Here is a 15410-nt window from a genome sequence, read left to right on the forward strand (position 1 = left end):
AGCGTCTCAAGCACTGAGACTTTTTTTTTTAAAAAAATGAGGGGTAATTTTGAACTCCAGCTCAAGACGTCATTTTGGCTTTATTTCATGTGGGGAAAAACTTCTGCCAAACTGGGGGTGAAATATTGCACACAGCAGCGAAAAGTGAACAAGCTGCCATACAAGAAAGAAACAAAGAGCTATTCCTTTCCATTCTTTCTTTTTATTACTTTAAATCCACCCCCCTCTCTCTCGAGCTCAACTTGTAATACAAATGTTGAAACCTAATACGCTTCAACGTGGTAAATATAACATTCAAACACCCCTTGACGCTTTTCAGTTACCTATGCAGATGCCAAAAAAAAGAGTAGATCACTTACCGTCTATTTAAACATAAAGCTCTTCCAGTATTAGCACGTCGACAAGTCACAGCTATTCCTTCTATTACAGCACGTCGTACGTTCGCCACAGAGGCACCTCCGGATCCAAACGCTAACCCCATTACAGGCAAAACAACTTTCGGCAATTTGCATGACGATGATCGTATCTTTACCAATCTCTATTTAAAGCATGACTTCAAGTTAAAAGGTGCTTTAAAAAGAGGAGACTGGTATAAGACAAAAGAGATCGTTTTGAAGGGTCATGAATGGATTTTGAAAGAAATGAAAGAATCCGGCCTCCGTGGCCGCGGTGGTGCCGGTTTCCCTACTGGCCTCAAGTGGAGTTTTATGAACAAGCCTTTAGACGGCCGGTAATTTCACATTGAAAATACTTACTTGGATTGAAAAAAGAGAACTTTATCCTATTGATCATTGGAACTCATTTTATAATTATATTTGGTACTATTGTATACACCTATCTATTACAGTCCTCGTTATCTCGTTATCAATGCAGATGAAGGCGAACCTGGTACCTGTAAGGATCGTGAAATTTTGCGCGGCGATCCACACAAATTAATTGAAGGCTGCCTTATTGCTGGTTCTGCAATGAAAGCCAATGCTGGTAATATATAGTTTTTATCAAAATTGTAGATCCAAATTATTACTAAATCACAATTATCAAAATAGCTTACATTTATATTCGTGGAGAATTCTATCAAGAAGCAACCCATTTGCAGATTGCCATTGATGAAGCTTATAAAGCTGGATTAATTGGTAAGAATGCTTGTGGAACTGGATATGATTTTGACGTCTATATTCACCGTGGTGCTGGTGCTTATATTTGCGGTGAGGAGACCAGTTTGATTGAATCGATCGAAGGCAAGCAAGGTAAGCCCAGATTGAAGCCTCCATTCCCTGCCGATATCGGTCTTTTCGGCTGTCCCACTACTGTCACCAACGTCGAAACCGTTGCTGTCGCTCCAACAATTCTTAGACGGTAAGCGAATCGAAAAGATATGAAACACAGAGTAACCATATGTATAAGCTAAATCTCCTCTGTATTTCAAATCAGCGGTGGATCATGGTTTGCTAGTTTTGGTCGTCCTCGTAACTCCGGTACCAAACTTTTCTGTGTTAGTGGACATGTCAACAATCCTGCTACTTTTGAAGAGGTAAATACAAAGCCATAAAAACGAAAAATCCAATGAGAGATATAACTACAAAGTGGACGATAAATACTAAGATTATTGGGCTATAGGAAATGTCTATGCCTTTGAAAGAAATGATTGAAAAGCATTGTGGTGGTGTTCGCGGTGGTTGGGATAACTTACTTGGTATTGTCCCAGGGGGTTCTTCTGTACCTGTTCTTCCCAAGTCGATATGTGAAGATGTTTTGTAAGTTCTCTAAATCTATAGAGTAGGGTGATATTGTTTCGCTGAGCAGTTTTTTTTTGACTATAGAATGGACTTTGATGCCCTCCGTGATGTCAATTCTGGACTTGGAACAGGTAAGATATATTGTAATAGCGGCAGTATTTGTTCATGACTAACAAATAAATATCAAACTGTTTTAACTACTTTAATAACACTGTTCTTACAGCTGGTAAGTTCGCATGGGTATATATGAATATTCTTCTGAGCGAACCAATACTAAAGAATGATTTACGAATCTAGCCGTCATTGTCATGGATAAAAGCACAGATATTGTAAAAGCAATTTCCAGATTCTCTAAATTTTACAGACATGAATCATGCGGTCAATGTACGCCATGCAGAGAAGGTACAAAATGGTTAGAATCCATGATGGATCGTTTTGAAGTTGGCAGAGCCAAAAAAGAAGAAATAGATCAAATCTGGGAACTAACAAAGCAAATTGAAGGCCACACCATTTGTGCCCTTGGTGATGCAGCAGGTAAACGATCACTTCATTTTAGGTAGCATTCAATAAGGACTGAATGCTGAAGATATCTTTATAATTTATAGCATGGCCAGTACAAGGTTTAATTCGTCGTTTCAGACCAGAGTTAGAAGCAAGAATAGAAAAATTTAATGCACAAAACAACTACGCCAAACTTGAATAGATATTATTATTTGATCAAATAGCTGTTTCCATTTATTGACTAGTATATTTTACCCCGCGAAATAAAACCTATTTTCCGCTTCAGCTGTGTACCGTATTGTCTTTAATGCCAACATAATGCAGAATGTCACAAATAAGGGTTTCTACTATCTACAACTTGCATGAACGGTGCCTGAACGGTGCCTGAATTAGTAAATTTTCATCGGCTATAATAACAGATTTTCAAATTGGTTGTCGATAATAACTCTTTGGTGAGTATTGTTTTAAGAGAGGCGGCTTTTTCATTGAAGTTGTTTGTTCTTGGACATGTGGTGTAAGTCAATGTTTTACGTGCTTACTGTTTATCAATGCAGAGTAGTAAAAATAGTTTTTATACAAATGCAGACATTATGAGTTTTATAGGTGAGCTTTTTTTTTTTTTTACTTCTCAGCACTTTTCTCCTCGCTTATGACTCATTGTCAATCCTTTCATGAACGGGGATGGTGATCAGTCGGACCTTTCTACCATTGGAAGTATTAACGATGACTTTTGCTGTAGTCAGGTTGATCAGTTCGTTCTGGTATATTCATCTGGATACGTTCACGGTGTTTTCCGAAATGAGAAGATTTTTAACTCGCCTTGGCCCGACAAAAAGGCCAAGGCGAAGGCTTAAGGTGAAATTTTTCCATTTTACTGTTTTCTTTTCCTTTATATACCGTTAGATATATGCGTCCAAGTGATATTCCTCGTTCCTCTGTGACAATTAATATATATACCCAACATTGTTCCTTATCTAACTTTAAGGGCTCACAAAAGTAGGCTGCTGAGCTTTTTATTTACATTTGTATTAATGAAAAACATAGGCGGCCTATTAAGTTTCCTTTTGTATACCCTGTCACTGCAATATATCAAGCATTTTGGCACTAACTATTTATTAGCATCGAGCAACTATATAAACACTTGCTTCCTCAATTTCATTTAAGTTTCACTAAGTTTGATATATATTAAAATTTTCTTGTGAATGAGCACAAGGCTTGGAAGTTCGAATTCTGATATAGTGCGCCATAAGCGTTCAATAAATTTGTGTCAAATAGTCATTTATATTGTCTGTACAAAAGTATACGCTAAAAAGATACGTAGACTGATTGAAAGTGTGTTAAACGGGAAGGGTTATAATAAGTTGTTTTCTTCATTTTTTGCTTATAACAAGTTTCTATTTAAGCATTTCATTAATGAACAAAAAGGAACCCGCATTAATACTGAAAGCTTCCTTTTAACGTCTCTTTTTCTTGCTGCCTCTGACATCTTCAAAATCACCACGTCTCTTTGCTTTACGTTCATCTTCTTTTCGTGCGTCTTCCTCTAACTGATCCCAATCTTCTCCAGATTCTGATAATTCCTCTTCTTCTTCTGACTCACTATAAGCGTCAGAGTCTACTCCACTGTCATCATCGTCCGAGGAACTTTCGTCAAAATCGTCCTCACTCATTTCAAATTCACTGCCACTCTCACTTCCTGCATCAGATCCCTCCTCCTATAAAAAAAAACAAGAAATTGAGCCTGGTAATTCCTATGGTCGGATGAAACTAAGGCTTGCTTACATCACTGCCTTCTCCAAGGAAACCCCAGCCGCCATTACGGAAGAATTCTCCTGGATCGTCATTGACTGTTTTCATAATCATTCCCCAATTCAAATTGACAGGACCTTCTGTAAAGGCTACTTCAACAGAACTAGAATGCAATTATTGTACTTTAGTCGATATCTAAACTGTTGTTTTTCTTGCTTTTTTGTACACTTACTCTAACCAATCCTTCACATTGTCCAACTGTGACATAGGAATCGTATTGATATGAACCGGTGTACGATGTAAATCCTTAAATACAAACACCATATCGAAGTTCTTCAAGCCGAATTGAACACGCTCCAAATGAGCCAGTTCTACTTCATTTAGCGATATGACAAGGAAAGGTGGATCGGATAAGTGCACCAAACAATCTGTGGTGGGCTGAAGTAAAACGTTGGATCGATTAGGCACACCTGTGAAGCCCAATTCTCTGAACGGTACATCCAACTCTACACGACCATCACTAGCCTCAGCAATCTTTTCTGCAAATGATTTGAATTCTTTGTTCAAATTTGCGCGACGACGGCGTTCTTCTTGCTCCATCTCCATTTCGTCTTCATCACCATACATATGTCGGTTACGACGTTTGTTACCGGTTTCATCAAACTGAATATCAGAAGCTTCACGATAAAACTGAATATCCTTAGTCTTCTTTTTGCCAACAATGATAGGGTTTTTGAAGTGGATATGAATCAAAACGAGCAGTTCGTTATCACAAGGTTGAAAGAAAAGATGTTTGATGTTGCTGAATAAAATGTTGAAAGATGAGTCTGAGCGGATAGATTGGTAACGGAGACCGTTTTGATGTATCTCCAACTCTCCGGGCAAACGGCGAGATTCGTTTTGAGGACGGACAAAAACATCTTGAAGACGTAAAGGACGACGGCCTTTGACCATAATCAGATTATCTTGTTCAACAACATCGGCCATTTCACGACGTTCTGCTTCTTTCTTAGTGGCTTCTTTCTTCATATCAGTGATACTTTTGAAAATTTCATTCATGCGGTAGGTATCAGCACTTCTAAAAGTCAAGGCACGAACAAAAGTGGCACTGGGGTCATCAAAGGGCATGTCTTCTCTCTTACCACCAGCTTGACCAGGTGTTAGGAAATTTAGACGAAGCATCACGTAGTCACCTTCATCACTTTTACTTGCATTTTTTAAAGTGGATATATGGAAAGGTACCGCCATACCGTAAATAGGAAGAATGATAGAATCGTGTTTCTTATCAATGACAATCTTCAAACTTCTCACTTCACGGGGCAGTTTGGTTTCTGAACGATAACTTTCGAATTTACGAAAAACAGGCTTTTCCTCGCCATCACCTTGACCGGATGATTCAGAGAATCGTGCAAGACCTTCTGCTAGCTTTTGAGCGAATAGTTGTTTTTGATGTTCGCGACGTTTCTGTTCCCGAGACTCTTCTTCTTGATCTTCATTTCTCAATTTGCTTCGAAGAATAGCGGATTTGGTAACAGCAGCTTCACGTTTGACAGTAGCAGCTGGACCTGTTGCAGCAGGGTTCTTCTTATCCACATCCATTGCGTCTTTGTCTTCATCATCATCAAAAAAGTAAGAGATCTTATTGAGTTTTTTACTGCAATCGGCTGTCAGTACAATAGGAACATCGTCTGTGACACGTACGGTATCAATCAGCATTAAAGCATACTTTTGACCACGACTGTCGGTAGCTTTGGGATTCTCCAAATCAGAGAAGCCAACTTGTACGTTGAGTACCATTCCGCTCTTCAATTCACGACTGTTTTTAGGATTTAATACATAATTTGCTTCACGGAATTCAATACCCATACCAAAGCCAACTGTTTTGATAAAATTCTTTTCCAAATCAGGACGCTTAGATTTTATCAATGCCAAAGCCTTGTTGTAAACGTCACGAATTTTGACACCTTCACGAATTGTACTCAAAACTCGGTCTTGAACCTCCATTAAAAACTCATAATTTTTTTCTTGTGCCTTTGTGGGATCAATCAAAAACGTACGTCCAACGTTCGAGCAATAATATTTGTATCGAACACCCAAACTACATAATATTACACCAGGATATAATTTGTCGTTGTTAGAACTAGCTGAAGATCTTAGATCAAATTTTCCTCCACTCTGAACAATAGGAGAATAACACCAATCTACATCATCCTTATTGTCAACCTATTGATATACACATTATCATATTAAGGGGATCAATATTTTACGCAGTGCAGATGGCATCTTCCGTTTCTATAACTTACTTCTGCTGGAAATTTGATACGCTTTTCAAACTTTGGGTTTTCTAGTGCATTTTCTGTGAGCTCACTTAGTTTTTCATGTGTGATTGGCTTTTCTTCATCAATATAAGTGGACATTTCTGCCGAAAAAAAGTTCTGCATCATATTTGAACTAAGCTTAGCTGCAGTTTTAATGTTTCTCTAATGATAGGGGGTTATTGTTAATGAGTGATCGAACTCAAAGGATACTTAATCATTCTTTTAAAGTGTACTCTAACTTACAATCTCTTCTTCATCTTTTTCAGCTAGACAAGCTGAGATAGCGACGGAAACATCTGCTTCTTCGTAGTCTTTGTTGTATTTTACGCAAGCTTTCTGCCATTCATCTATGTTCTTGCCCTTGAATTTATCCTTGACGAAAACACCAACACGTTTCTTCGAGGAAAAAAAAGGGTATCCAATCGAATAAGAACGAAGTTACGTTAGCGCTCAATAGTGCAATTAATCCAACTAAACTTTTTCATCAGTGGCTGACATACTTTGTTTAGTGATTTGATGATATCTTCGTATAATAGTACATTCTCCTCTACATTCTTCCCTCTGCGGATTATCTCAACAGGGATTTGCCTGTCACCCTGTTTGAGAGTTTCCATAATATCTGCCTTCTTCTGACTGCAAACGATGGTGATTTTCTCGGGTGTTATCAGGATAAGAGTTTGTGTAAGTTGTACGCCTAATAACCATGTCTATTTTGACGTAATGTAAATGAAGTATTGCATCGATTAGATTTTTTGTTCTCGATCTCTTGTCTGTCCAAAAGGGAATTCCCATACCTGTAACGAAAGAGACTTTAGGTATGGGTTCTCAAAGTCATCGTCCCCCACCAAGACGGAGATGGCATCAACATTCTGAAATAGCTCTGCATCGTCCTGGATTTTCGTAGTCGATCAAGGTGTGACAACCAAAGGTAAATGCAGATTAATAACTGATCTTGTTGTTTATTCTCGTCTAGTACCAAGCAAGCTGCTATACAATAGAAAATCTTTTACCTTCCACTTAGACGTTAAATAACGAGCTCGTCGATGAAAACGTTTATAGTCTAATTGTAACGACATTCGAACTAAATGGTCTCAATAAAAGAGCAAAAGAGACTGGAGAAAAAGAAAATGTGAAAACACGAATGGCACACCACCGAGTTTCAATGAAAGTCAAATCAGCACGCGTTAACACGACGCTTCTGGGTTTCTATTTTGAATGCGCCGTCTGCTAAATGTTCTCAAAAAATTATCCATTCATAAAACTCTTGTAGCAGTATCAGTAGTAAAGTTAAAGAAAAGATAGTCAGTAGCCGAACAAAACTACAGCTAATACGGGAGCTTTGTTAGATGACTTATTGTTATGCCTCAAATTTTAAAAGCCTTAACGAGTAGGCTTGGTATGAGTTCTAGATCTATCTGGAAAAGTTATCATGTAATTCCATAGCGTATTCCAAGACGGCACTGTTTGGTTCCAGCTGCAGCAGATATAAATGTTATTTCCTCGTTCTTTGGTTTTTATAGAAAGTCTTCGTCTCGTTCTGGCTCGAGCTACGCGAGACACTAAAATAAAGCATAAGGTAACCATGCGTAGTAAGTCTTATGCTGACGAGGCAACTGTTAGATATTGTTGTTGTGCATTTATTCTATTTAAAAAAGGCTCAATCAAATGATGCAATGCCCAGCATGCCAGATATATAAGGTGGACAAGTTCAGCTCTTTTTACCTTTTTTTTTTTCAACTTGTAGGATAAACATTTACAGTCAGTTACAATTCCATACAGAAAATATTAGAGTATTTTCGGTTTTTAATTTAGACCTTCTTGTATATAAAATTGGATATTTTGATTGACTTAATTCAGAAATTTTAAGTCATTATTCTCGGACTAGTTACTTTTTACATTTGGACACTTGTAGTAAACATCTGAGGCCCGCCTCTTTTTGCACGCATTTGTTGCAGTAAGTTTCGTTGTTTGATCGGCCCAGAAAAATTACCTACATTCTCCTTAGCTGCCATTTGAACTGGTTGTCCAGTTGTATTCTATATAAATGACTCACAATCCTATATTTTCATTGACTGCTCAGCATCTCTCTTGATCTAAAATCGTGTCACTTTAGTGTCATTTTTCCCTTAAAGAAAGCAATAACAATAGGTGATTGTATAAATTAAGTTAAATGCCTGTTTCTTGTCAGTAACTGATGAAGTGATAAATAAACGTGTCTCAATTTGGTGTCAAAATTTAGCGCGTCTAAAGAAATCTATTTAGATTGTTTTTGTTGTCCAAATATAACATTCTAACAAAAAGTTTCAGTTTATAAAAAGGTAAAAAGTTGGTACCTTTTCCCTTTTTTTATCAGAGTCTAGTTGGATATTCTTTAAAAAATTATTAAAGAAGTCTTAACAGTGGATCATCAGGTAGATTAGAATAAGATCTCATCACGACCTACTCACAACGACTGTACTGTACATATTTTGTTTGTAACTTTTGAGTAGCTTTTTTAGCATGCCGTCAAGAGAAGCAAAAGTTTACCTTGAAGCAAAGTTGAAGAAAAAGCAGCAGCAAGAAAATAAAGAAAGTCAGTTCATTATTGCTGTATTTTGTTTACTATTCGTTTAAGTACTCAAACAGAATCGTTGAACCATTAATTTCTAGAAACATGTTTTGATTGTGGACGGGAAGGACATGCCCATAAGGGCTCATACTTGTGTCCAGAATATAATGGTAACAGATAGCTGAAGAGGTAGTATTTCCTGTTCATTTTCACTGATATTCTGTTCATACGCTTTTCTAGCCTAGAAACGAAAGTGCGGAAAAGACGAATACGAAACAAAGCAAGCTAAAGAGAAGGGCAAAAAGAGAAGGCTAGAAGCGAGAAAAGCATCGCCATCGAATACTGTGAGTTTAAAACCTCAAAGGTGGATCCCAAATTGCCAAATCAAGTGCCCTTCTCTAAAAGTAATGTCATTTTCGTAGGTTTGTAACAATTGTAATAGTGTCGAAATGAAAGAAGTACGAATTTCGGACGGCTCCAGCGTCTATGGTACCAAGGCCTGCAAAACCTGTGGTATAATATGGCAAAGAGACGTCAATGCGGCCAAAAATATGCTTACTATTGCAAATTCCGTATGGGAACACAATGGCCGCCCCGACATTTTCTCTCGCCATCGCCATAACGAAAATGGTGCTGCAGGTTCTAGGTGAGTTCATCTTGTGAAATTTGTCACTGTACATTTCTGGGGTTTTATTAACTGCTGCTTGACGTTACTACATACTCAAACAGGGCAGATATTCTGTGCTTTGGCACAGTATATTTACCTTGTTTGAGTAATAGTAGTTCGCACATTTGGCATTGAGCATTTTGACAGAAAAGGTATGATCCCAAAAATTATACTTTTCATCCAAAATAATTTTCAAATTAGTCTGAATTTTAACTGTAATATAGTCTCAATTTAATAGCCATTTCGTGCGAAAGTCAAGCGGAAAAACAGTGGAAAGGAAATTGTCTATTACTGTAAGGTTATTTGATGTTTAGCATTTGGAAATGATGAAATTATTGAGTAGGGGAGGGGTGTAATAACCTTTTTTGTGATGAACAGAGCATGTATGTTTCACCAACTGAAAAGTGGAAAGGGAAAGAGATACTATAGTATCTGTAACATGCTACATTTTTTTGTTGGGATCTCAAATACTGCTCTTGCATAAGGCGATAGCAAAAGCCGGCAAAGAAACACGTAATGCATTGCTTCTGCAAGCACTCTTTTTCATTGCTGCGATCTGTGGCGAAAAAGCTTTTCTCTTCTTCCAAAATGCTGAGTAAAACCCTATTGGGTAATGCAAAGGTGGAGACAACATACATAGGACTTTCAAAATTTTTTCTTGATATTTCCATGCGAAATGCAAAGTCCTGTTGAATTTCGTATTTCTTTCCTATTTGTCAGTTATCTATCAACGTACCTAACAAATGCCTCCAGCATCTACTCTCTCCTTCAAAGACCGTGTCCTCAATCTCATCAAGGTAAGTTTTATGAGCGGGCAGCGCTATGCACTCAATACTTTAGTTGACCTATGTCTGACTTTCCAGTTTGTCATTTAGACACTTCATTTCGTTTGGTTTTTGGGTCATGTGTTGACAGTTCTCGGCACAGTGTTTTATGCCATCAGCTTCTTCAGCAACAACTATCTGTATAGACTAGCATATCTTGGCACATTGTTGTCGTATGGTGTTGTTAACTATAAAAATCATGGTGTAAGTTTCGGCAACTCATAATAGTTGGCCATTCTTATCGTGTTAGTTAACAGCCATATGTCTCTTTTTAGAAAATTCAAGTACATGCAGCCTATATTCAAAAGTTGCTGATGGACGAGAATGCACAATACTTTTTTCTTGCCTTCTTTTGGTTCCTCACAAAGCCTATCGCAGGTAAAGTAAGATACGGAATTTATTCGCGTTGACAGCAATATGCATGCATAGAGAGAGAGAGAGACAAACAGACAGACAGACAGAGAGAGTGAGAGTGAAAAGGATCATGAAAGACTATAGATACCGTGGGATAAAGTTTATGGTTTGACTAATGATACCTTTGTGTCTCAATATTTAGTGACCTTAATCCCTTACTGTACATTTTCCGCTTTCCATGCCCTTGGTTATGTACGTACAAATGTCATTCCTAACGTATTCCCTCCTCAGTCTACTACTGCATCTACTACGGCTACTGGCAGCACCACTACTGCTAAGCCATCATGGCAAATAACAACCCAACAAAAAATTAAAAGTTTGACTGACAAATACTATACTACTGCAATGCGATTTGTTGCTCAATCTGAAGTTACTCTTATTGCTGTTCGTTTACTCGTCGGTGTGTTCCGGTAAGTCTTCAAGTCTTTACAGTTTGGTCCGTATTCGAGCATATCTATCCTTTTACTGATATATATGACTTTCATATAGCTTTCAATTCTTGCCTTTCATTATCTACGCGCAATTCCTTCGTATGCGTTATCACTTGTCATCCCATACACAACAAACTTTCAGCCAATTACGTGTTCGTTTGGATGAAATGATTTTGACAAACAATGCACCTGCAATGGTTCAGAAGATTTATAAAACTATCAAGGCGATCATCATCAGATTCGGCAATAACATTGTCCAGCAACAAGCACGACCTGCTGCCGCCCACTAATAAGTACAATTTTAGAAATGTAGAACATAAGGACAAGATGTACGGGTATTTTGTATACTCTGATAGTATGCTGAAGATCTGGTAATATACATATAAAGCTTATTTTCTTCATACTATCCCTGAATTATTGTTAGTTAAAAATCTGTATACATATCCCCAAGCATGTGTATAAAATACTGTTATTTTTAAAAATATTTGATAAAAAAGTTTGTACATCTTGTGATTTATAACAATGCAACTTCTTTAATTTTATTTGTGTGATGTATACAATAATACGCAAATGCAAAAATATTCAAGATAAATGTTTTCAGACTTATAGTTGCATTCTGAACGAAGAGAATTATAAGATTTTATTTACAAACTTTGCTTTCTTGCTACTTTAAGCGGTACCCTTGACGTTCTCCTTTATCCAATCAGCAACAGCTTGATTGTCTCTCTTGACCCAGTTTGCATTTACTCTGCATCCTTCTAAAGCTTGCTCTAAAGAACGAGCATATTCCTTTGTATCCTTTTGAGCAAAGAAAGCTTCAATCTCCTTAATACGATCAAAGCAGACAAAACCACCTACAGAAGAACGAACAATGGACCCAAACAAGCTCAAAGATTTGGCAAACTTGCTGTGCAATAGATCATATTTCTCAGTGAAGAACTTCCAAAGAAGGTCACGGCCGTCAGGGTTGGATGATAAAGAGCTAAACACGTAAAGAGAATCTTGGTTACGCACTTCCTTTTCATCTAAAGCCATTGATAAATAACGTTGGATTAAACTATGACTCTTGGCTTGACCTAAGGCACTTAGAGCGACCAAGCGTTGATCAGTAGGTAATTTATCGTCCTTGTAGATTTGGTAGATTTGTTCCCAGACCTTCGTTTCTTCAGATTCGTCTTCTGAGGCAGCGTATAAAGCAATACCATAGGCAGTGCTACGAAGATCAGGATGAAGAGCGTCGGTATTGCCCTCGGCAAATTGCCAGAAGCGCTTCTTAGCTTCCTCAACAGTCTGTTGGTCATACGATTTACCAGCATTGGAAAGAGCAAGAACACGCAAAATGCTTGTGAGATAATCGTCTTGACGAGAAGCTTCCCAGCCAAGCTTATGAGCGATAGGAGCAAACAAGCTGCGACGAAGGGTTTTGAGACCATCACGAACTTCTTTAGGTTGGGTATACCAAACACTAAGGATTTTACCTAAGTGTCCACTTAATTGTGACCAAACACTAGAATGAACAAAGTAATAATTAGAAAAGCAGTTTTTTTTTTTGTTTTTTTTTTTCCCCAAGCAAAAAACAATTATTCTCAAAATATAAACTTACAAATAGTTTTCTTCATTAGCAAAAGCTTGAGCAAGTTCTAAAAAGGCAGTAGTTGATTGCTGGCCACTAACGCTTAAATTACCAGCATCAGCCAATAAACCAACACGATCATTGGTATTAGCCAGAAGACCATCTTTACCCTTTTTAACTTCTTCACCCAAACGACGGATAACGTCTATAGGATAGTTCACACGATAGACAGCAGTTTGGCTAGCATTTAGCTTGAACAAGCCATCGGAAGGAATCTTGAACGTTTGTGTCTTTTCAGTTAAAATGTGATCTTCTACATGACCTCCAGAAGTAAGCATACGAAGGGGTGCCCACCAAACTGTAGTATCTTCCTCCTCCTTCAAATCACCAGTTGAGAGATAACGGTTTTGAGTAACGTTAAAAGTACTTTCATTTTGATTAGTTTCAACCGTCAATACAGGATAGCCAACACGTCTAGTCCATTCGGTCATAAACTTGGACACATCTTCATTGGCTTCTTCGCTCAACGCCTTCCATAAATCGCCGGTAGAAGCATTGCCCAACCTATGACGATGCAAATAACGACGAACACCTGCCAAAAAGACATCAACACCGAGCCAAGAGCTCAACATACGAATAACACTGGCACCTTTATAGTAAGAAATGGCATCGAAAATTTGGTGAATTTCAGCTGGGTCGTTAACGGTGACTTCAATAGGATGTGATGAACGAAGAGCATCCAAACTTAAGGCACGAGGCATATCATCGTTTACAAAAGAAGTCCACACATTCCATTCAGGGAAGATATTGTCGACTGCCAACCAACCTACCCAGGTGGCGAAACCTTCATTAAGCCACAAATGCTCCCACCATTCCATAGTGACTAAGTTACCGAACCATTGATGAGCAAGTTCATGACAGACTGTATAAGCGGTGCTCTTCTTAAACATGATTGAAGATGACTTCTCGTCGAATAAGATGGCAACTGTTCTGTAGGTGATTAAACCCCAATTTTCCATAGCACCTATATAGAAATAGGTTATCAAATTTGATCAGACGACAAATGATGCATGAAAAGTTTTTGCTTCATCATAATTGATTTCCTCACTGCTCAACCCCTTTCTTTTTCCACCTCAGTTTACTTACCCGCTTCAAAATCAGGAATAGCAATCATATCCACTTTAGGTAGAGGATAGGGCTCACCAAAAACCTTGGCAAAGTATTCAAGGGCAGCAGTACAGACATTTAAAGCATGACGACCATGTTCAGCAGAACCAGGGAGGGCATAAACACGAGAGCGAATTGGTCTACCATTATGTTCACCACTGGTAAAAGCTTCAATATATTCGAAAGGACCGACACAGAAAGCTAAAAGGTAGGTACTCATCATGGGTGTAGTAGAGTACTTGACTTCTTTCAGGCTTGTTGCTGTAGCAGTGCCTTCAGTCTTGCCTTCGGTCTTGCCTTCAGTCTTGCCTTCGGTCTTGCCTTCAGTCTTGCCTTCGGTCTTGCCTTCAGTCTTGCCTTCAGTCTTTCCTTCTGTTTTGCCACAAGGTACATTGGTCAATTTGCCAGTATCGTGATAAGGTTTCTCAGAAATGACATCCATATTTGAAAGGGCAACCAAATCAGAAGGTACTATCAAAATGACATCAAAGGTAGCCTTAAGACTGGGTTCATCCCAACAAGGGAAAGCACGGCGAGCATCAGTGGATTCGAATTGAGTAGTAGCCAAGTATTTCGTATTGCCTTGAGCATCTTTGTAAGATGAACGATAAAAACCGGCCATAGCATCATTGAGTTCACCTTCGAAATGAATGTCGAGAACTGCTTTAGAATTGGCAGGAATAGATTCTTTAAACGTTAAGATAGCCAAATCCTTGGTAGTATCATATGAAATTTTGGTCGCAGTTTGCCTATTAAACAATTATACATATGGTTTAATGATAAGATGGGGGCATATTCTATATATTCTATCACAGTGTTTCCCATTGATAAATGATTTATAAGCAATCAAATAGGTCCCTTGTCAACCATAAATGTCACTCCCTCTCTTCAATGAAACAACATCCTCGGTATGAACTGCTTCAATTACCAACCATAAAACTTACTTTGACTCTGTTTTAAGTCCCTCTGTACATATAGATGCAGAATAAATCTTGATATCCCGTGCATTTGTTGTAATAACAGTTGTATCCTCGATTACGTTCAAGCTAAAATGTATGAATATTAGATGTTACTACGGGTGAGGCAAATCAACTTGAAGTAGACGCGTAAGAAATAGTATTTTCCGTATTAAACGTACTTGACTTTGACTTGACCATAAAAAACAAAGGTCTCCAAATTAGGTTGCAAGGTTAAATCGTAGTGAGTAGGCTTGACATTTGTAGGTAAAACCTGACGATTAGGGTGAGCGTTGGGGGCCATTTCGTTCTGAGACGTATGATAGATTCGAAATGAAAGAAAAAGAAAAAGCGGCAAAAGAAAAAATCGAGCGTGGTAAAGTGTTAAATGCAGCTTCCTTGCTTTCGTCTTACATAAGAATTTTTTTTTTTTTATTTCAGCTAGCCAAACCCCACCTTTAGTTCCAGTACAAATTTGGAGGGATTCTCCAAATATGGAAATTGAAAAAAATGACAGGAAGGTTGT

At 38.0% G+C, this 15410-nt stretch overlaps 5 protein-coding genes across 5 annotated transcripts; 3 read left to right on the top strand and 2 right to left on the bottom strand.

The window, feature by feature from the left end:
• Positions 1 to 57: 57 nt before the first annotated feature.
• Positions 58 to 2524, top strand: BDF20DRAFT_850283 (NADH dehydrogenase flavoprotein 1). The gene is made up of 10 exons (XM_053079939.1): positions 58 to 281; positions 379 to 730; positions 848 to 981; positions 1047 to 1356; positions 1432 to 1531; positions 1618 to 1754; positions 1821 to 1867; positions 1906 to 1907; positions 2033 to 2270; positions 2342 to 2524. Exons 1-10 carry the CDS (start codon positions 254 to 256, stop codon positions 2437 to 2439), a joined length of 1446 nt encoding a protein of 481 aa, XP_052938800.1. The 5' UTR covers positions 58 to 253; the 3' UTR covers positions 2440 to 2524.
• A 1167-nt stretch (positions 2525 to 3691) lies between these two features.
• Positions 3692 to 7380, bottom strand: BDF20DRAFT_904551 (FACT complex subunit-domain-containing protein; the record flags this gene model as incomplete). Its single annotated transcript, XM_053083047.1, has 8 exons — positions 3692 to 3952; positions 4020 to 4149; positions 4219 to 6209; positions 6290 to 6466; positions 6548 to 6700; positions 6805 to 7011; positions 7099 to 7194; positions 7315 to 7380. The coding sequence occupies 8 exons, from the start codon at positions 7378 to 7380 to the stop codon at positions 3692 to 3694; spliced, it is 3081 nt and encodes a 1026-aa protein (XP_052938801.1).
• A 1879-nt stretch (positions 7381 to 9259) lies between these two features.
• Positions 9260 to 9497, top strand: BDF20DRAFT_850290 (uncharacterized protein; the record flags this gene model as incomplete). The annotated part of the gene is made up of 1 exon (XM_053079940.1): positions 9260 to 9497. A coding segment is annotated over exon 1 (196 nt), but the record flags the coding sequence as incomplete, so codon positions are not given.
• A 765-nt stretch (positions 9498 to 10262) lies between these two features.
• Positions 10263 to 11478, top strand: BDF20DRAFT_910060 (uncharacterized protein; the record flags this gene model as incomplete). Its single annotated transcript, XM_053083670.1, has 5 exons — positions 10263 to 10316; positions 10395 to 10547; positions 10619 to 10721; positions 10900 to 11167; positions 11247 to 11478. The coding sequence occupies 5 exons, from the start codon at positions 10263 to 10265 to the stop codon at positions 11476 to 11478; spliced, it is 810 nt and encodes a 269-aa protein (XP_052938803.1).
• Positions 11479 to 11857: 379 nt separating this feature from the next.
• BDF20DRAFT_832375 (aminopeptidase) lies at positions 11858 to 15188 on the bottom strand (the record flags this gene model as incomplete). Its single annotated transcript, XM_053078536.1, has 5 exons — positions 11858 to 12695; positions 12792 to 13785; positions 13908 to 14677; positions 14873 to 14974; positions 15067 to 15188. The coding sequence occupies 5 exons, from the start codon at positions 15186 to 15188 to the stop codon at positions 11858 to 11860; spliced, it is 2826 nt and encodes a 941-aa protein (XP_052938804.1).
• Positions 15189 to 15410: the final 222 nt, after the last annotated feature.

The sequence above is a fragment of the Mycotypha africana genome (assembly GCF_025528875.1).
Source record: "Mycotypha africana strain NRRL 2978 chromosome Unknown BDF20scaffold_2, whole genome shotgun sequence".
NCBI lineage: Eukaryota > Fungi > Mucoromycota > Mucoromycetes > Mucorales > Mycotyphaceae > Mycotypha > Mycotypha africana.

Coding starts and splice junctions, on each gene's coding strand:
- BDF20DRAFT_850283 (XM_053079939.1), top strand. CDS start 254: ATGTTGAAACCTAATACGCTTCAACGTG. Junction 282..378: donor ACCTAATACGCTTCAACGTG/GTAAATATAACA, acceptor TTAAACATAAAG/CTCTTCCAGTATTAGCACGT. Junction 2,271..2,341: donor TGCCCTTGGTGATGCAGCAG/GTAAACGATCAC, acceptor TATAATTTATAG/CATGGCCAGTACAAGGTTTA.